At 46.4% G+C, this 12492-nt stretch overlaps 1 protein-coding gene across 4 annotated transcripts in view; it reads left to right on the plus strand.

Annotated features, from left to right (window-relative positions):
• The window catches only part of Znfx1 (zinc finger NFX1-type containing 1), a 39101-nt gene that overhangs the window by 374 nt on the left and 26235 nt on the right, over window positions 1-12492 (plus strand). For 2 of the 4 annotated variants that reach the window (XM_006993534.4, XM_042276845.2), the window contains exons 2-3: window positions 2431-2542; window positions 5742-7550. In XM_006993534.4, the coding sequence (XP_006993596.1) occupies window positions 2455-2542; window positions 5742-7550 (1897 nt within the window). In that variant the 5' untranslated portion in view covers window positions 2431-2454. Of the gene's footprint in view, window positions 1-1413; window positions 1573-1604; window positions 1684-1990; window positions 2100-2198; window positions 2286-2430; window positions 2543-5741; window positions 7551-12492 lie in introns of those variants that run through there. The other 2 variants (XM_076571134.1, XM_015987021.3) reach the window with 2 other exon arrangements.

Genomic DNA, 12492 nt, shown 5'->3' on the forward strand with positions numbered 1-12492 from the left:
TGTAGCCCTCGGAGTCTCTGCCCCCTTCCCTGCGTTCCTTTATAGTCCCCAGAGTCCCTGTTCCCTTTCCTCAGTTTCCCTAGGTTCTCCTATAGCCCCCGGAGCCCCTGCCCCCTTCCTTCAGCGCCCCCATCATCCCCGAAGTCCCTGTCTGCTCCTTACAGCCCCCCGGAGTCCCTGTCTGCTCCCTCAGTTCCCCTACGGCCCCCGGAGCCCCTGCCCCCTTCCTTCAGCGCCCCCATCACCCCCCAAGTCCCTGTCTGCGCCTGACAGCCCAGGAGTCCCTCCCTGTCTGCTCCCTTAGCTCTCCGTCATCCCCGGAGTACCTGTCGTTTCTCCTCAGTGCACCCTCAGCTGCCATCACCCTCGAGTTGTTTTCCACTGTCCTTACCACCCACAGAGTCCTCCCAGCTCCTTCGCTCCTCCATCACCCTCAGTCCTCAGTATTGTTATCAGCAGCCCCATCACCCCTGAATCCCTGCTCCTTCCCGTCAGCTCACCATCATTCCCCAGGGTTCCTGTCTCCTCCCCCACCACCCAGCAGCTCTGCCATTGCCCCCCCTCTCCTTCTCGTCAGCCTACCTGTCACCACCCTGATCACCCCCACACACAGTGCCCCTTCATCTCAGCACCCTGTCACCCCTAGGAGCCTTCTTCAGCACCCCCTCAACTCATCATCAGTAGTCTCCCCTGCATCCCCACAGTCCCCATCCTGCTTGTGATGCCGGCCTCTGGAGCCTCACCATCTCCATTCCTCATCCCTCTCCATGTCCCCACTTCTGCCACAAACACCCCTTGCCTCTGGCTTCATTCCTTTGGCCTCAGTCATCCAGCATCTGCAGAACACCCTGGGCTCTCCATCCCTAAGCTCTGCCCCACTTGTAGAAGCCCCCACATCTCCCCCAGCTTGCTCTAAGGGATGAGTGTGTGGTGACTTCTCTGAGGACTTGAAACCGCCCAGCTGCCACCTCTTGCTCCACCTCTTTCATCCACCCCGTAATTACCGCTCTCCAATTTTTATCCTGGCAACAGCTTAACCATTGCTGATCTCCTTCCCACCCTCCCTGCCTTGATTCCCTCAGAAGGCTAAACAAAGCCTTCCCCTCTCCTGTGTGCATCTCCCGTTCTAGCACTTTCTTCTTCCTTTTTTTTTTTTAACACTCCCAAACTGCTGGCATTCTATTTTAGTATTTTTCAAAATGAAGAAGAAGGAATTTTCTTCTCAGAAAAATTAAAAAACGAACACTAACCATTGAGCCTGCAGTTTGAGAACAGGGTTTGGTAAGATGAGAAGAAAAGACACCACAAAAATATTCCCAGCGGGAAGAAAAGGGACTCTTTTTTCTGATAAGAATAAAAGCTACCTCTCATACAATTCCAAATCTATTCACAGTTTCCAACTATGAATATTTTAAAACTGTGAGGACAGTCTCAAAAATCCTTTTGCTAAGAACTGAGTCACCGCCACCCCACCCCCCCTGCACCCACATGATATGCATGAGTTATATCGAGAAGTTCCCTGAAGGGGCTTCCTCTTTACCCAGCATCAGAAATTATCAAGATGGAAGAAAGGCGAGAACTGCTGACTTCTGGCTGGTCCCGAGGAAATAGCACTAATAGCTCACTTACTTTCAAGCTGTAGGGAGCAGGACCCTGTAGATGGCTGTGTCATAAGAATGCCAAGTAGGAAGCCGGGTGTGGTGGTGCACGCCTTTAATGCCAGCCCACAGAGGCAGAGGCAGGCAGATCTCTGTGAGTTTAAGGCCAGCCTGGTCTACAGAGTACCCGGACAGCCAAGGCTACACAGAGAAACCCTGTCTGGAAAAAAAGGAAAAAAAAAAAAAAAAAAAAAAGACTGCCAGGTAGGGTGGTGGGTACTCAGGTAGTTTGTTGAAGCACTGTCTCACATAATATAGTCCACATGGGCCTCAGACTCAGCGGAGGCTGCTTTTGAATTTCTGATCTTCCTGCTTCTACTTCTCAAGTGCTCTTAAGTTCCTGATGCACCTGCCTCCACCTCCCAGGAGCTGAGCTGAGATGATGGGCATGCACACTGTGGCTAGCTGGTGAACTGACACTTTTGCCCTAACAATCATTTGGTAAGAAAGGAAACGAAACCTAAGCAATGGATTAAGTAACTTGGCTGAAGGCAAACCAAACAGTAGTTTGGGAGTTAATGACACTCTGTCCCCAACCAGGTACAGGAGTCCAGGAATGGGCAGTTGGATCTCTTGGAATTGCCTAAATTGTGAACTTAGTTTATATCATCGTTGGAAATCCACCAGGTTGAGTGCTTGTGCCCATGATTCAATCTGCACTTACTATCTTCTTAGTTAATAAATCACTAACCTGTAAAGGCAGAAAAGCTGGCTTACGGTGTTTGGGTGTTTGCTATGTTTGAGGGGCACCGGTAACTCTCAGCCTGTGCAGTTACAGATAACTTAAGTCAGGTGAATGTGGAAGAATTCCTGGAGCTCAGACATGGAAGACAGAAGGCCACAACTGGAGGCCAGGCCCAGGAATCCCCCTACCAACCACAGAGGTAAGCAGGGTTTCTACCCAGTGAAAATGAGAAGCCCACCTGGGGATGGCTTATGTTTTTCAATTAAGAAGGATCTCCTTTCCTGGCAGTGGTGGCACACACCTTTAATCCTAGCACTCAGGAGACAGAGACAGGCTGATCTCTGAGTTCAAGGCCAGCCTTGGTCTACAGAGTGAGTTTCAGAACAGGCAGGGCTACACAGAGAAACCCTGTCTTCAAAAACCAACAAAAGAAAAAAGTCCTCCTTAGCTGCAGCGTGAATGACAGGAGAGACAGCCTGCGGAGGAGAGCTGGGGGTGGGTTCTGATGGGCAGCCGGTCATGCCAACAGTGGAGGAGGCAGGAGGGTTGAGAGTTTGAGGCTAGCTGAACAGTGACATAAAAGCCACCCGGAGTTCCATAGTGAAACTTTGTCTCAGAAACCAGGATGAAACCAGGACTGAGGGGTGTAGCTCATGGTAGAGGGCTTGCCTCAACTCCTACCATGCAGAATGCTCTTGTTTGGTCCCTGGCACTGTGAGAAAAGTGATTGGATGGGAAAATCAAAATGATTCCTGGTTTGCAGCAGGGCTATCCAATAGAAACTTGGGACAGCTAAAAACTACTTTGTAATCTCTAATAGCATCATTAGGAAATTTAAAAGATAACCAGTAACATTTATTTTTATGACATTTATTTATTTATGTGTGTGTTTGTGCCTGTGGAAATCAGAGGATATCTCATAAAAGTTAGTTTTTTTCCTTCTACTGTGTGGGTCTTGAGGACTGAACTCAGATTTTCAGGGTTAGTAGCAAGTGCCCTTATCTACTGAGCCATCTCACTGACCTTGAAAAAATGTTTTAATTTAATAAAATGTAGTGCTCTAATTCCTTGACTTCATTAAATCCAAAATATTAACATTTTATGAGAATTAATGCATGTATAGATTGACATGAGCCAAAACATTCATATACATAAAATAATAATATATTTTTAAAAATTTGGAGGCCAGCTTGGTTTACAGGGTTAGACCCTGTCTCAGAAAAAAAAAAAAAAAAAAAAAAGGACCTGGCCAGATATGGTGGCACACCTCTTTAATCTCAGCAGCAGGGAGGCAGAGGCAACAAATTCTGTGAGTTTTAAGCCAGCCTAGTCTATGTAGTGAATTCCAGGCCAGGCAAGATTACACACTGAGACCCTGTATCAAAAAACAAAACAACACAACAAAAAAATACCTAAGTGTATTTTGCATCTGATGTGAGATAGTCCATCTTCTTAAAGTATTACATATATTTGTAACTTTCCTAGCTTATTGTCAAATTGTGCAGAGCCAATGTTTTGTAAAACTCCACACCACTCTGCTAAGGTAAATCAGATCTGGAGTCAGTCTGAGAGGAAAGGAAAGTGGCTGTGAGTGTGCCTAGCTAGGGCAGCCCACTGCACAGGGTGCTGGCTCCCAGGGTGCTGTGGGGCACCACCCTCCCCTCAGGCTTCCTTTGTGAGGAGGGCAATAGAGTGGGGGAGGGGAGGGGAGGCTGTGGTTGATGACACACGACTGGAGTTTCGCTTTTCAGTTTTCTGAATCAAAGTTTAAGTTTCCTTTTCCTTGTGAGGAAACTGGATGTGCGTGCTTCATTTTCTCCACAATCTGTCAGTTAGCCACAAAAATAAAACTAAAAACATGTTGGAAGAGGAAGTGCTGCCTTCCTCTGTCCCATTCAAGTTGCATTTCCTGTTGCTGGGCAAAGGTCAGGTAGTGTTTCCTTCACAGTTTTATTCCACTTGTTCAGAGTGACCGCAGAAATCACAGGATAGTCCTAAAATAGCACCAAGCATTTATAGTTTTTACATGTGTTAAAATAAATTTCCCATGTTTATGTCTACATGAAACATGGAGGTACACATTGGCAATATTGACCTGACATTTTAAAATTACTCTTATTTATTTTTAGATTTATTTATTTTTATGTACATTGGTGTTTTGCCTGCATGTATGTCTATGTGACGGTGCCAGATCCTCTAGAACTGGAGTTACAGATGGTTGTGAGCTGCCATATGGGTGCTAGGAATTGAGCTGAGGTCCTCAGGAAGAGCAGCCAGTACTCTTAACCACTGAGCCAACCTTCCAGACCTTACCTGACATTGTATAAACACTTTCTCTATAGCAGCCAGATGCTGAGACCCGGAGAAATTACACAAGGTTCTACAGTGAGGAAGTGGTCAAACTAAGCTGCTCTCTGACAGTTGTGTTCTGACTTGTTTTGTTTGTACTGGCCAGAGACTAGAACCCTCTGAAAGTTAGGCCTCAGCTGGGGCACAAAATAAGATACTTCAGGTGTTCACTATCTAATAGATACCAGGCACTTGGCAGGGCTCTTTCAGTTTCTCTTGTTTCTTTCAGGAAAATAGTATTTTCATAATCTATACAGCAATAACAATCATCTTTTCTTGTAGCATTGGCATAGAACTCAGGGCTTCATGCATTTAAGGTCAGTGCACTACCAGTGCTTATATCCCACAGCCCCCACCAGAGTCTTGCTATGTAGCTCAAACTAGCTTCTAAGAAACAACGTTGTCCAAGTTGATCTTGAACTCATGATCCTCCTGCCTTAGTCTCTGAAAATAACAGATATGATATGAGCCACCACACCTGTAGCTCTGTAGTTCTTTTATTTATTACACAATTTGACAAGAAACTTAAAAGAAAAAGGATTAAGCTGGGTGTAGTGGTGCACAACTTTAATCCCAGCACTTGGGAGGCAGAGGCAGGTGAGTTTGAGGCCAGCCTGGTCTGTATAGTGAGTTCCAGAACAGCCAGGGCTACATAGTGAGATCCTGTCTCAGAAAACAACAGCAAAGACTTTCAATATTTTTTAATTGTATACACACAGAGTCTGTCCATCTCTCTGTCTGACTGTATTATGTGTAGATGTATGCAGGTGTTTTCAAAAGCCAGAGGCATGGAATCCCCATGGAGCTGCAGTTGACATCAGTTTTGGACCTCTCCGTGTGGGTGCTGGGAACTGAACTTGGGAAGAACAATGTGTGCTCTTAACCACTGAACCATCCCTCTCTCAGCCTTGCCAAGAAACCTTCTGAATCTCTCCAAGCAAATCCGAGCTGCTTGTTTGTTTTGGAGGGTGACAGTGTGTTAGTTATTGTCTTACTGGACTTCCTCCCTCCTTGACTTTGTGCTCACCCAATGTCTCCATTGTGTTTAGGTCCTGCAGATGGAGAAGTACCACCAAGAGCTAGAAATCAAACCAGTAACCCAGCAGCCAGTGTACCCCGAGGCGGAACCAACTATGCTGGAAGGCATCCTAGGGCCAGCAACCATCCTGTTCCTTTCCGGCAGAGGGAAGAGAGATTTAGGGCTATGGGCAGGAACCCACATCAGGGAAGAAGAAACCAGGAGGGGTATACCAGTGATGAAGCTCGAGACCAGAGACAAAGCCAGAATGATACCAGGAGGAGAAATGACAACCAGGAGGGCAGGAACCACAGACCACCGCCGTGGTCCAGTGACAACTTCCAGCAGTGGCGGACCCCACACCAGAAGCCAGCAGAGCAGCCACAGCAGACGAAGAGACTGGGCTACAAGTTTCTGGAGAGTCTCCTGCAGAAAGAGCCCTCTGAGGTGGCCATCACACTTGCCACAAGTGTAGGGCTCAAGGAGCTGCTTTCTCATTCTTCCATGAAACCCAGCCTCCTTCAGCTGATCTGCCAGGTTCTCCGAAAGGCCTGCAGCTCCAGAATAGACCGTCAGAGCATCCTGCATGTGCTGGGCATCTTGAACAACTCTAAGTTCCTCAAAGTCTGCCTGCCAGCTTATGTGGTGGGAATGATTACTGAGCCGATCCCTGACATTCGAAACCAGTATCCAGAACACATAAGCAATATCGTCTCCCTCCTCCAGGACCTTGTCAGCGTCTTCCCCGCCAGCTCTGTGCAGGAAACTTCCATGCTCATCTCTCTCCTGCCAGCTTCTCTTAATGCTTTGAGGGCCTCTGGGGTTGACATAGAAGAGGAGACAGAGAAGAATCTGGAAAAGGTGCAGACCATCATTGAACATCTGCAGGAAAAGAGGCGAGAGGGCACTTTGAAAGTGGACACCTATACTCTGGTGCGATCTGAGGCAGAAGACCACATTGAGAGTTACCGGGCCATACCCATCTACCCCACCTACAATGAAGTGCACTTGGATGAGAGGCCCTTCCTTCGCCCCAACATCATTTCTGGGAAATACGAGAGCACCGCTGTCTACCTAGACACTCACTTCCGCCTCCTGCGAGAGGATTTTGTCAGGCCCCTTCGAGAAGGCATTTTGGAGCTTCTACAAAGCTTTGAGGACCAGTGTCTGAGGAAGAGGAAGTTTGATGACATCCGAATCTATTTTGATGCCAGGATTATTACCCCCATGTGCTCAGCATCAGGCATTGTGTATAAAGTGCAGTTTGACACAAAACCACTGAAGTTTGTTCGTTGGCAGAATTCCAAGCGGCTGCTGTATGGGTCATTAGTGTGCATGTCCAAGGACAACTTTGAGACGTTTCTTTTTGCCACTGTTTCAAACCGGGAGCACGAAGATCTCTGCCGAGGAATTGTCCAGCTGTGTTTCAATGAGCAGAGCCAGCAGCTGCTCGCAGATGTCCAGCCCTCTGACTCGTTCCTCATGGTAGAGACAACGGCCTACTTTGAGGCTTACAGACATGTCCTAGAAGGACTACAGGAGGTCCAGGAGGAAGATGTCCCCTTCCAGAGGAACATTGTGGAGTGTGACTCGTATGTAAAGGAGCCAAGGTACTTGCTAATGGGTGGCAGATATGATTTCACCCCCCTAATAGAGAACCGCTCAGCCATTGGGAAGTGTCTGAGGGGTGCAGAGGTCTTGCGACGTTCTAGAATTAACGTCTTGGACTTCAGCCAGTGGCCCTCAAAAGAGTCCTTGAAGCTTGATGACTCCCAGATGGAAGCCTTACAGTTTGCTCTCACAAGGGAGTTGGCCATCATTCAAGGACCTCCTGGAACAGGTAAGAGACTCTCAGTTCAGGCAAGGGAGATTTTGCTCTAGGTTTCTAGAATGCCTCATTTAGAAATATTTCCCTGAAGTGCAATGACTATGGTTCATGATGTAGCCACTCATAGTGATTCCCAGTGGAGACCATAGGCAAGTATAGTGAGGGATCAACCTTTCCAGATCACAGGAAGACTGCTGGGGGCAAAGAGAGGTACATCTTCTCTTCCAAACATTTGTCAGCTTTATACTGTTTTAAATTAAGTACTTTTGAATCTATAATCATAGCATGATGTGCCAAGCACCATTTGACCTGCTTTACATATGTTAGCTCATTGTATCGTCACTACAGCCCTACTGGGTAAGTAAAATCAACTCACAAATGGAAAAACTAAGTCAAAGAAAGGTTAAACTACCTTTTATTTAAGAGGTAGGGTGTTTTGAAGCTCACACAGGTGAGCAGACCTGGAACTGGGACTTGAACTTAGGCAGCCTGCATGGAGACTCCTGGCTCCTCTCTCTGCTGCACATATGACTCCCCACATGCACTCTCATCCTGCTCTGGTGTAGTAGCTGTGGTTAGCCATGCATTTGACCTGTATCTGTAGTCCTGTGTTTACGTGTACATTTTTATTTAACAACAAACATAAGACCATGCTTGTATACATTGATATATATGTAACATACTTTGAGCATATTTATGCTACTGGATATGCAAAGACTGCTAAATTGACATCCCAAAAGCATGTGCAAAACTAGCCAAGGAAGCAGAAACAGGTTTTTAAAGTAATAATGAAGAAAGGGCAATTCATGATTTAAAAAAAAAAAAAAAAATGAGGCCAGGTGTGATAGCTCACAACTTTAATCCCAACACTCAGGAGGCAGAGGCAGGTGGATCTCTGTGAGTTCTAGGCCAGCCTGGTCTATGAAGTAAATTTCAGGATAGCTAGAACTGTTACACAGAGAAACCCTGTCTTGAGTAGGGGAGCGGGGGAATGAATAAAATAATTTTTTTAAGAAAAGCTAAGCACGGTGGCACATGCCTTTAATCTCAGCACTTGGAAAGCAAAGGCAGGTAACTCTCTTTGAGTTCAAGGCCAGCCAAGACTGTATACAGTGAGACTCTGTCTCAAAAAGGGCTGTGGGGCAAGAGAAATAAGTCATAACAGAAGTAGTGACTTACAGCTGTAAATCTCAGCACTCAGGAAGATGAGGTAAGAGTTGCCTAGAGCTTGAGGTGAACCTGGCTATGTGATGAATTCTTATCCAGCTTAGGCTATTGAGCAAAACCCTGTCTTAAAAACCAAAAAGATGGAAAAGCAGAAGCAGGAGGATTGCTGCAAGTCCAAAGCCAGCCTTCTCTACAGTGAGTCCAGGCCAGGCAGGGCTACACACCAAGACCCTATCTCAACTGCAAGTCCCCACAGGAAGAAAAACAGAATTAAAATTGGCCCAGGAAGCCCATGCTGGGGAAAGTGATGGAATCACCTGATGTCAGTAGAGGACAATAAATATGGCCAGTAGGAATGTTAAAAAAAAAAAAAAAAAAAAAGAGAGCTAGGTGGTAGTGATGCACACCTTTAAGCACTTGGGAGGCAGAGGCAGGAGGATCTCTGTGAGTCCAAGGCCAGCCTGGTCTACAGAGTGAGTTCCAGGACAGCCAGGGCTACATAGAGAAACCCTGTCTTGAAAAAAAAAACAAACAAAGAATATCAAAGCTCCTGTCTTTAATTTCCCAGCTGTTTGCATCTGCACCCGTGGTCTTGTCCATGTTCCTTCTCTGCAGTCTCTGGTGCTCTTTCTCAGTGACTTGGGCACTGTCTGAAACACACGTGCCCCAGCAGTGTTTCTTCCCATCATCACTGAGTGAGAGCACTTGAGCTCCACTTTAGTAATCCTTTCAGACCCAGAGAACATACCAACTCGCACAGACACACAGAGGGAGCTGTTTAGGAATGAAAAATCCCTGTAGATGTAACCAACCGTCTTATTAAATAAGAAACACAGAACCAATCAATGCAAAGAAGAAAGCCAAGAGGTCAGAGCTAAGAGCTAAAACCTTACCCTTCCTCCTGCGGTGGTCCTACCTCTCCGAACCAGAGCTACTTCCTGTGTGTCTGTCTTTTTATAGTGTTTCTGTTCTGCCTTCTCATTGGTTGTCAACCCAACCACATGACCTCCTCGTCACGGCCTGTCTGTATAGACCTCCAGGTCTTCTATGGTTGGTATTGAGATGAAAGGCATGTGTATCCAATGCTGACTGTATCTCTGAACACAAAGAGACCTACCTAGCTCTGCCTACCAAGTGCTGGGGTTACAAACATACGCCACCACTGCCCTGCTTTCCTATGGCTTGCTAATAGCTCTGACCCCCAGGCAACTTTATTTATTAACATACAAATAACATTTTAATACAAATAAAATATCACCATAAATCCCTGTGAAAGAAAGGAAGCATGGAGGGGAAGTGTTAAATACTGAATTTCCAAGAGCCTCCTTCCTGCTGATATCTCCCTATCTGTCACAAGCCTGCAGAGAGCCAGCACTTAACTTGTCTGCCCAGCCTCAGCAACACCATTCCCTACTTCAAGTTCTTTTCTGCCTCACACATCTCTGCTGTCCACTTATCTAAACTCTCCTGCTGGGAGGGAGACGCTGGCGTTCATTCATTCACTGATAAGATTGGGTGGCCTGCCCACACAGGCACCCTGTTTCTTTGTCTGTCTTCCCTGAAGAGGGCTACCCAGCCTCATTGTGAATCAGGAATCCACCATGGTTTTCTGGTTTCAAGTTTCTCCTTGGCCACACTCAGGATTTGACAGTGGTTTATGTGGTCGTCATCTTTTTCCTCCATTAGCGTGGAAGGCCAAGGAAGATAGGAGTCCTGTTTCTCTCCCTGTTGTCATGTCTCCTGGGTCCCGTGTCTGCAGAGTACTGTGTATATACTAGTTGAAGAAAACAAAAGAAGACTCAGTTGCTCCCTGTGCCATCTGCCGTCATGGTTTTCCTGTCGCTCTCTCAGCTTGGAGCTTTCAGGGACATTGGCTACTTCAGTCTGACACAGTGTAGAACTTTAGACGTAATTTATGGCCAATTGCTAATAACTTTATTGGGTCTAATGAAGTATTTGGGTTTTTCCCCTTATCACAGACCCAAGTGTACCACAGTCTATAAAAAGCATATGTAACGAATTTGCCACAAGGGCTAAGAGCACTGGCTGTTCTTTCAGAGGACCCTGGTTTGATTCCCAGCCCCCACATGGCAGCTCACAACTGTCTGTAACTCCAGTCCTAGGTGATCCGACACCTTCACACAGACATATATACAGGCAAAACATCAATACACACAAAGCAAAAGTTGCCACATAATAGCCAAGCATAGTGACACACATCTGTTATCCCAGTAGGGGCAGGAGCAGGTAGATCTCTGAGTTTAAGCCAGCCTGGTCTACAAAGCAAGTTCCAAGCCAGTGAGGGCTATATGGTGAGATCCTGACACATACAATTGGGAACAATATGGATGCCATCAGTCAGTAGGGGCCTGGGTTGGCAGCATACTCCTCTGATTTCTGTACTCAGGGCCCAGTGGCGGGAAGATCAGGAGTTCAGAGCCAGCCTCAGCCACATAGTAAGCCACGAGACCGTGTCTTTAAAAAGAGAGAGGAGCCGGGCGGTGGTGGCGCACGCCTTTAATCCCAGCACTCGGGAGGCAGAGCCAGGCGGATCTCTGTGAGTTCGAGGCCAGGCTGGGCTACCAAGTGAGTTCCAGGAAAGGCGCAAAGCTACACAGAGAAACCCTGTCTCGGAAAAAAAAAAAAAAAAAAAAAAAAAAGAGAGAGGAAAAGGAAAAAAAGGGAGCTGGCTAAAAATTCTTAAAAGGCAGGTAGTATATGTCTCTATGTATTGAGAGGGAACTATCTCCCAGACATATTAATGAAAAAAGCAACACTGAAAAGAGTTTGTTGCTATTTGTATCTTTTTAAAAAAAGAAAAAGAAGGGCTGGAGAGATGGCTACAATGGTTAAGAGCACTGATTGTTCTTCCAGTGGACCTGAGGTCAATCCCCAGTACCCAGATGGTGGCTCAGAACCATCTATAATGGGACCTGATGCCCTTTTCTGTCATACAGATGTATAGGAAGACAGAGCACTCATATACATACATAAATAAATCTTAAGAAAAAAAAGAAGAAAGAGAAAGGGAAAAAAGAGGCCCCTGGAGAGGAGCACTATCTGTATATGGGCTTTGGGACACTGTCTGGACAGTCACACAGGAATCTTAACATGAATTACTCCAGTAAGACCATGTGGCTCCAGTACTGTTCACTAGAGTCATATGTGCTGCTTACATTTCAAACCATCTCAATGTGTTTTTTAAAGAAGTTTTTAATATTAGCTCCCAGCTGCCGGGCAGTGGTGGCCCACACTTTTAATCCCAGCACTCAGGAGGCAGAGCCAGGTGGATCTCTGTGAGTTCGAGGCCAGCCTGGTCTACAGAGTGAGATCCAGGACAGGCTCCAAAGCTACACAGAGAAACCCTGTCTGGGGGTGGGATTATTGAGCCATGCCAGTCGGTGGTGGCACAGGCTTTTAATAGTAGTATTTGGGAGGCAGAGGCAGATGGATCTCTGAGTTTGAGGACAGCCTGGTCTACAAAGTGAATTCCAGGACAGCCAGGGCTACACACAGAAACTCTGTTAAGGGGGGAAGGGGGGATGACAACAAAAAAGTTGAGCCAGTACTGTGGAATGAGATGGAGCCTCAAAACAACAACAAATGGATTTTTAAAAATATTCTTTATGAGCCAGTGTATACCTACTGTAGTTCAGCTACTTGGGAGACTGAGACGGGAAAAGCACTTGGGCTCAGGAATTGAAGACTAGCCCGGGCAGCATAGATACTGTCTCTACATAAATGAATAGTTGGTCTAATTAATTGATTAATCCTCTTACAAGATCTA

The sequence above is a fragment of the Peromyscus maniculatus genome, chromosome 4 (assembly GCF_049852395.1).
Source record: "Peromyscus maniculatus bairdii isolate BWxNUB_F1_BW_parent chromosome 4, HU_Pman_BW_mat_3.1, whole genome shotgun sequence".
Classification (NCBI taxonomy): domain Eukaryota; kingdom Metazoa; phylum Chordata; class Mammalia; order Rodentia; family Cricetidae; genus Peromyscus; species Peromyscus maniculatus.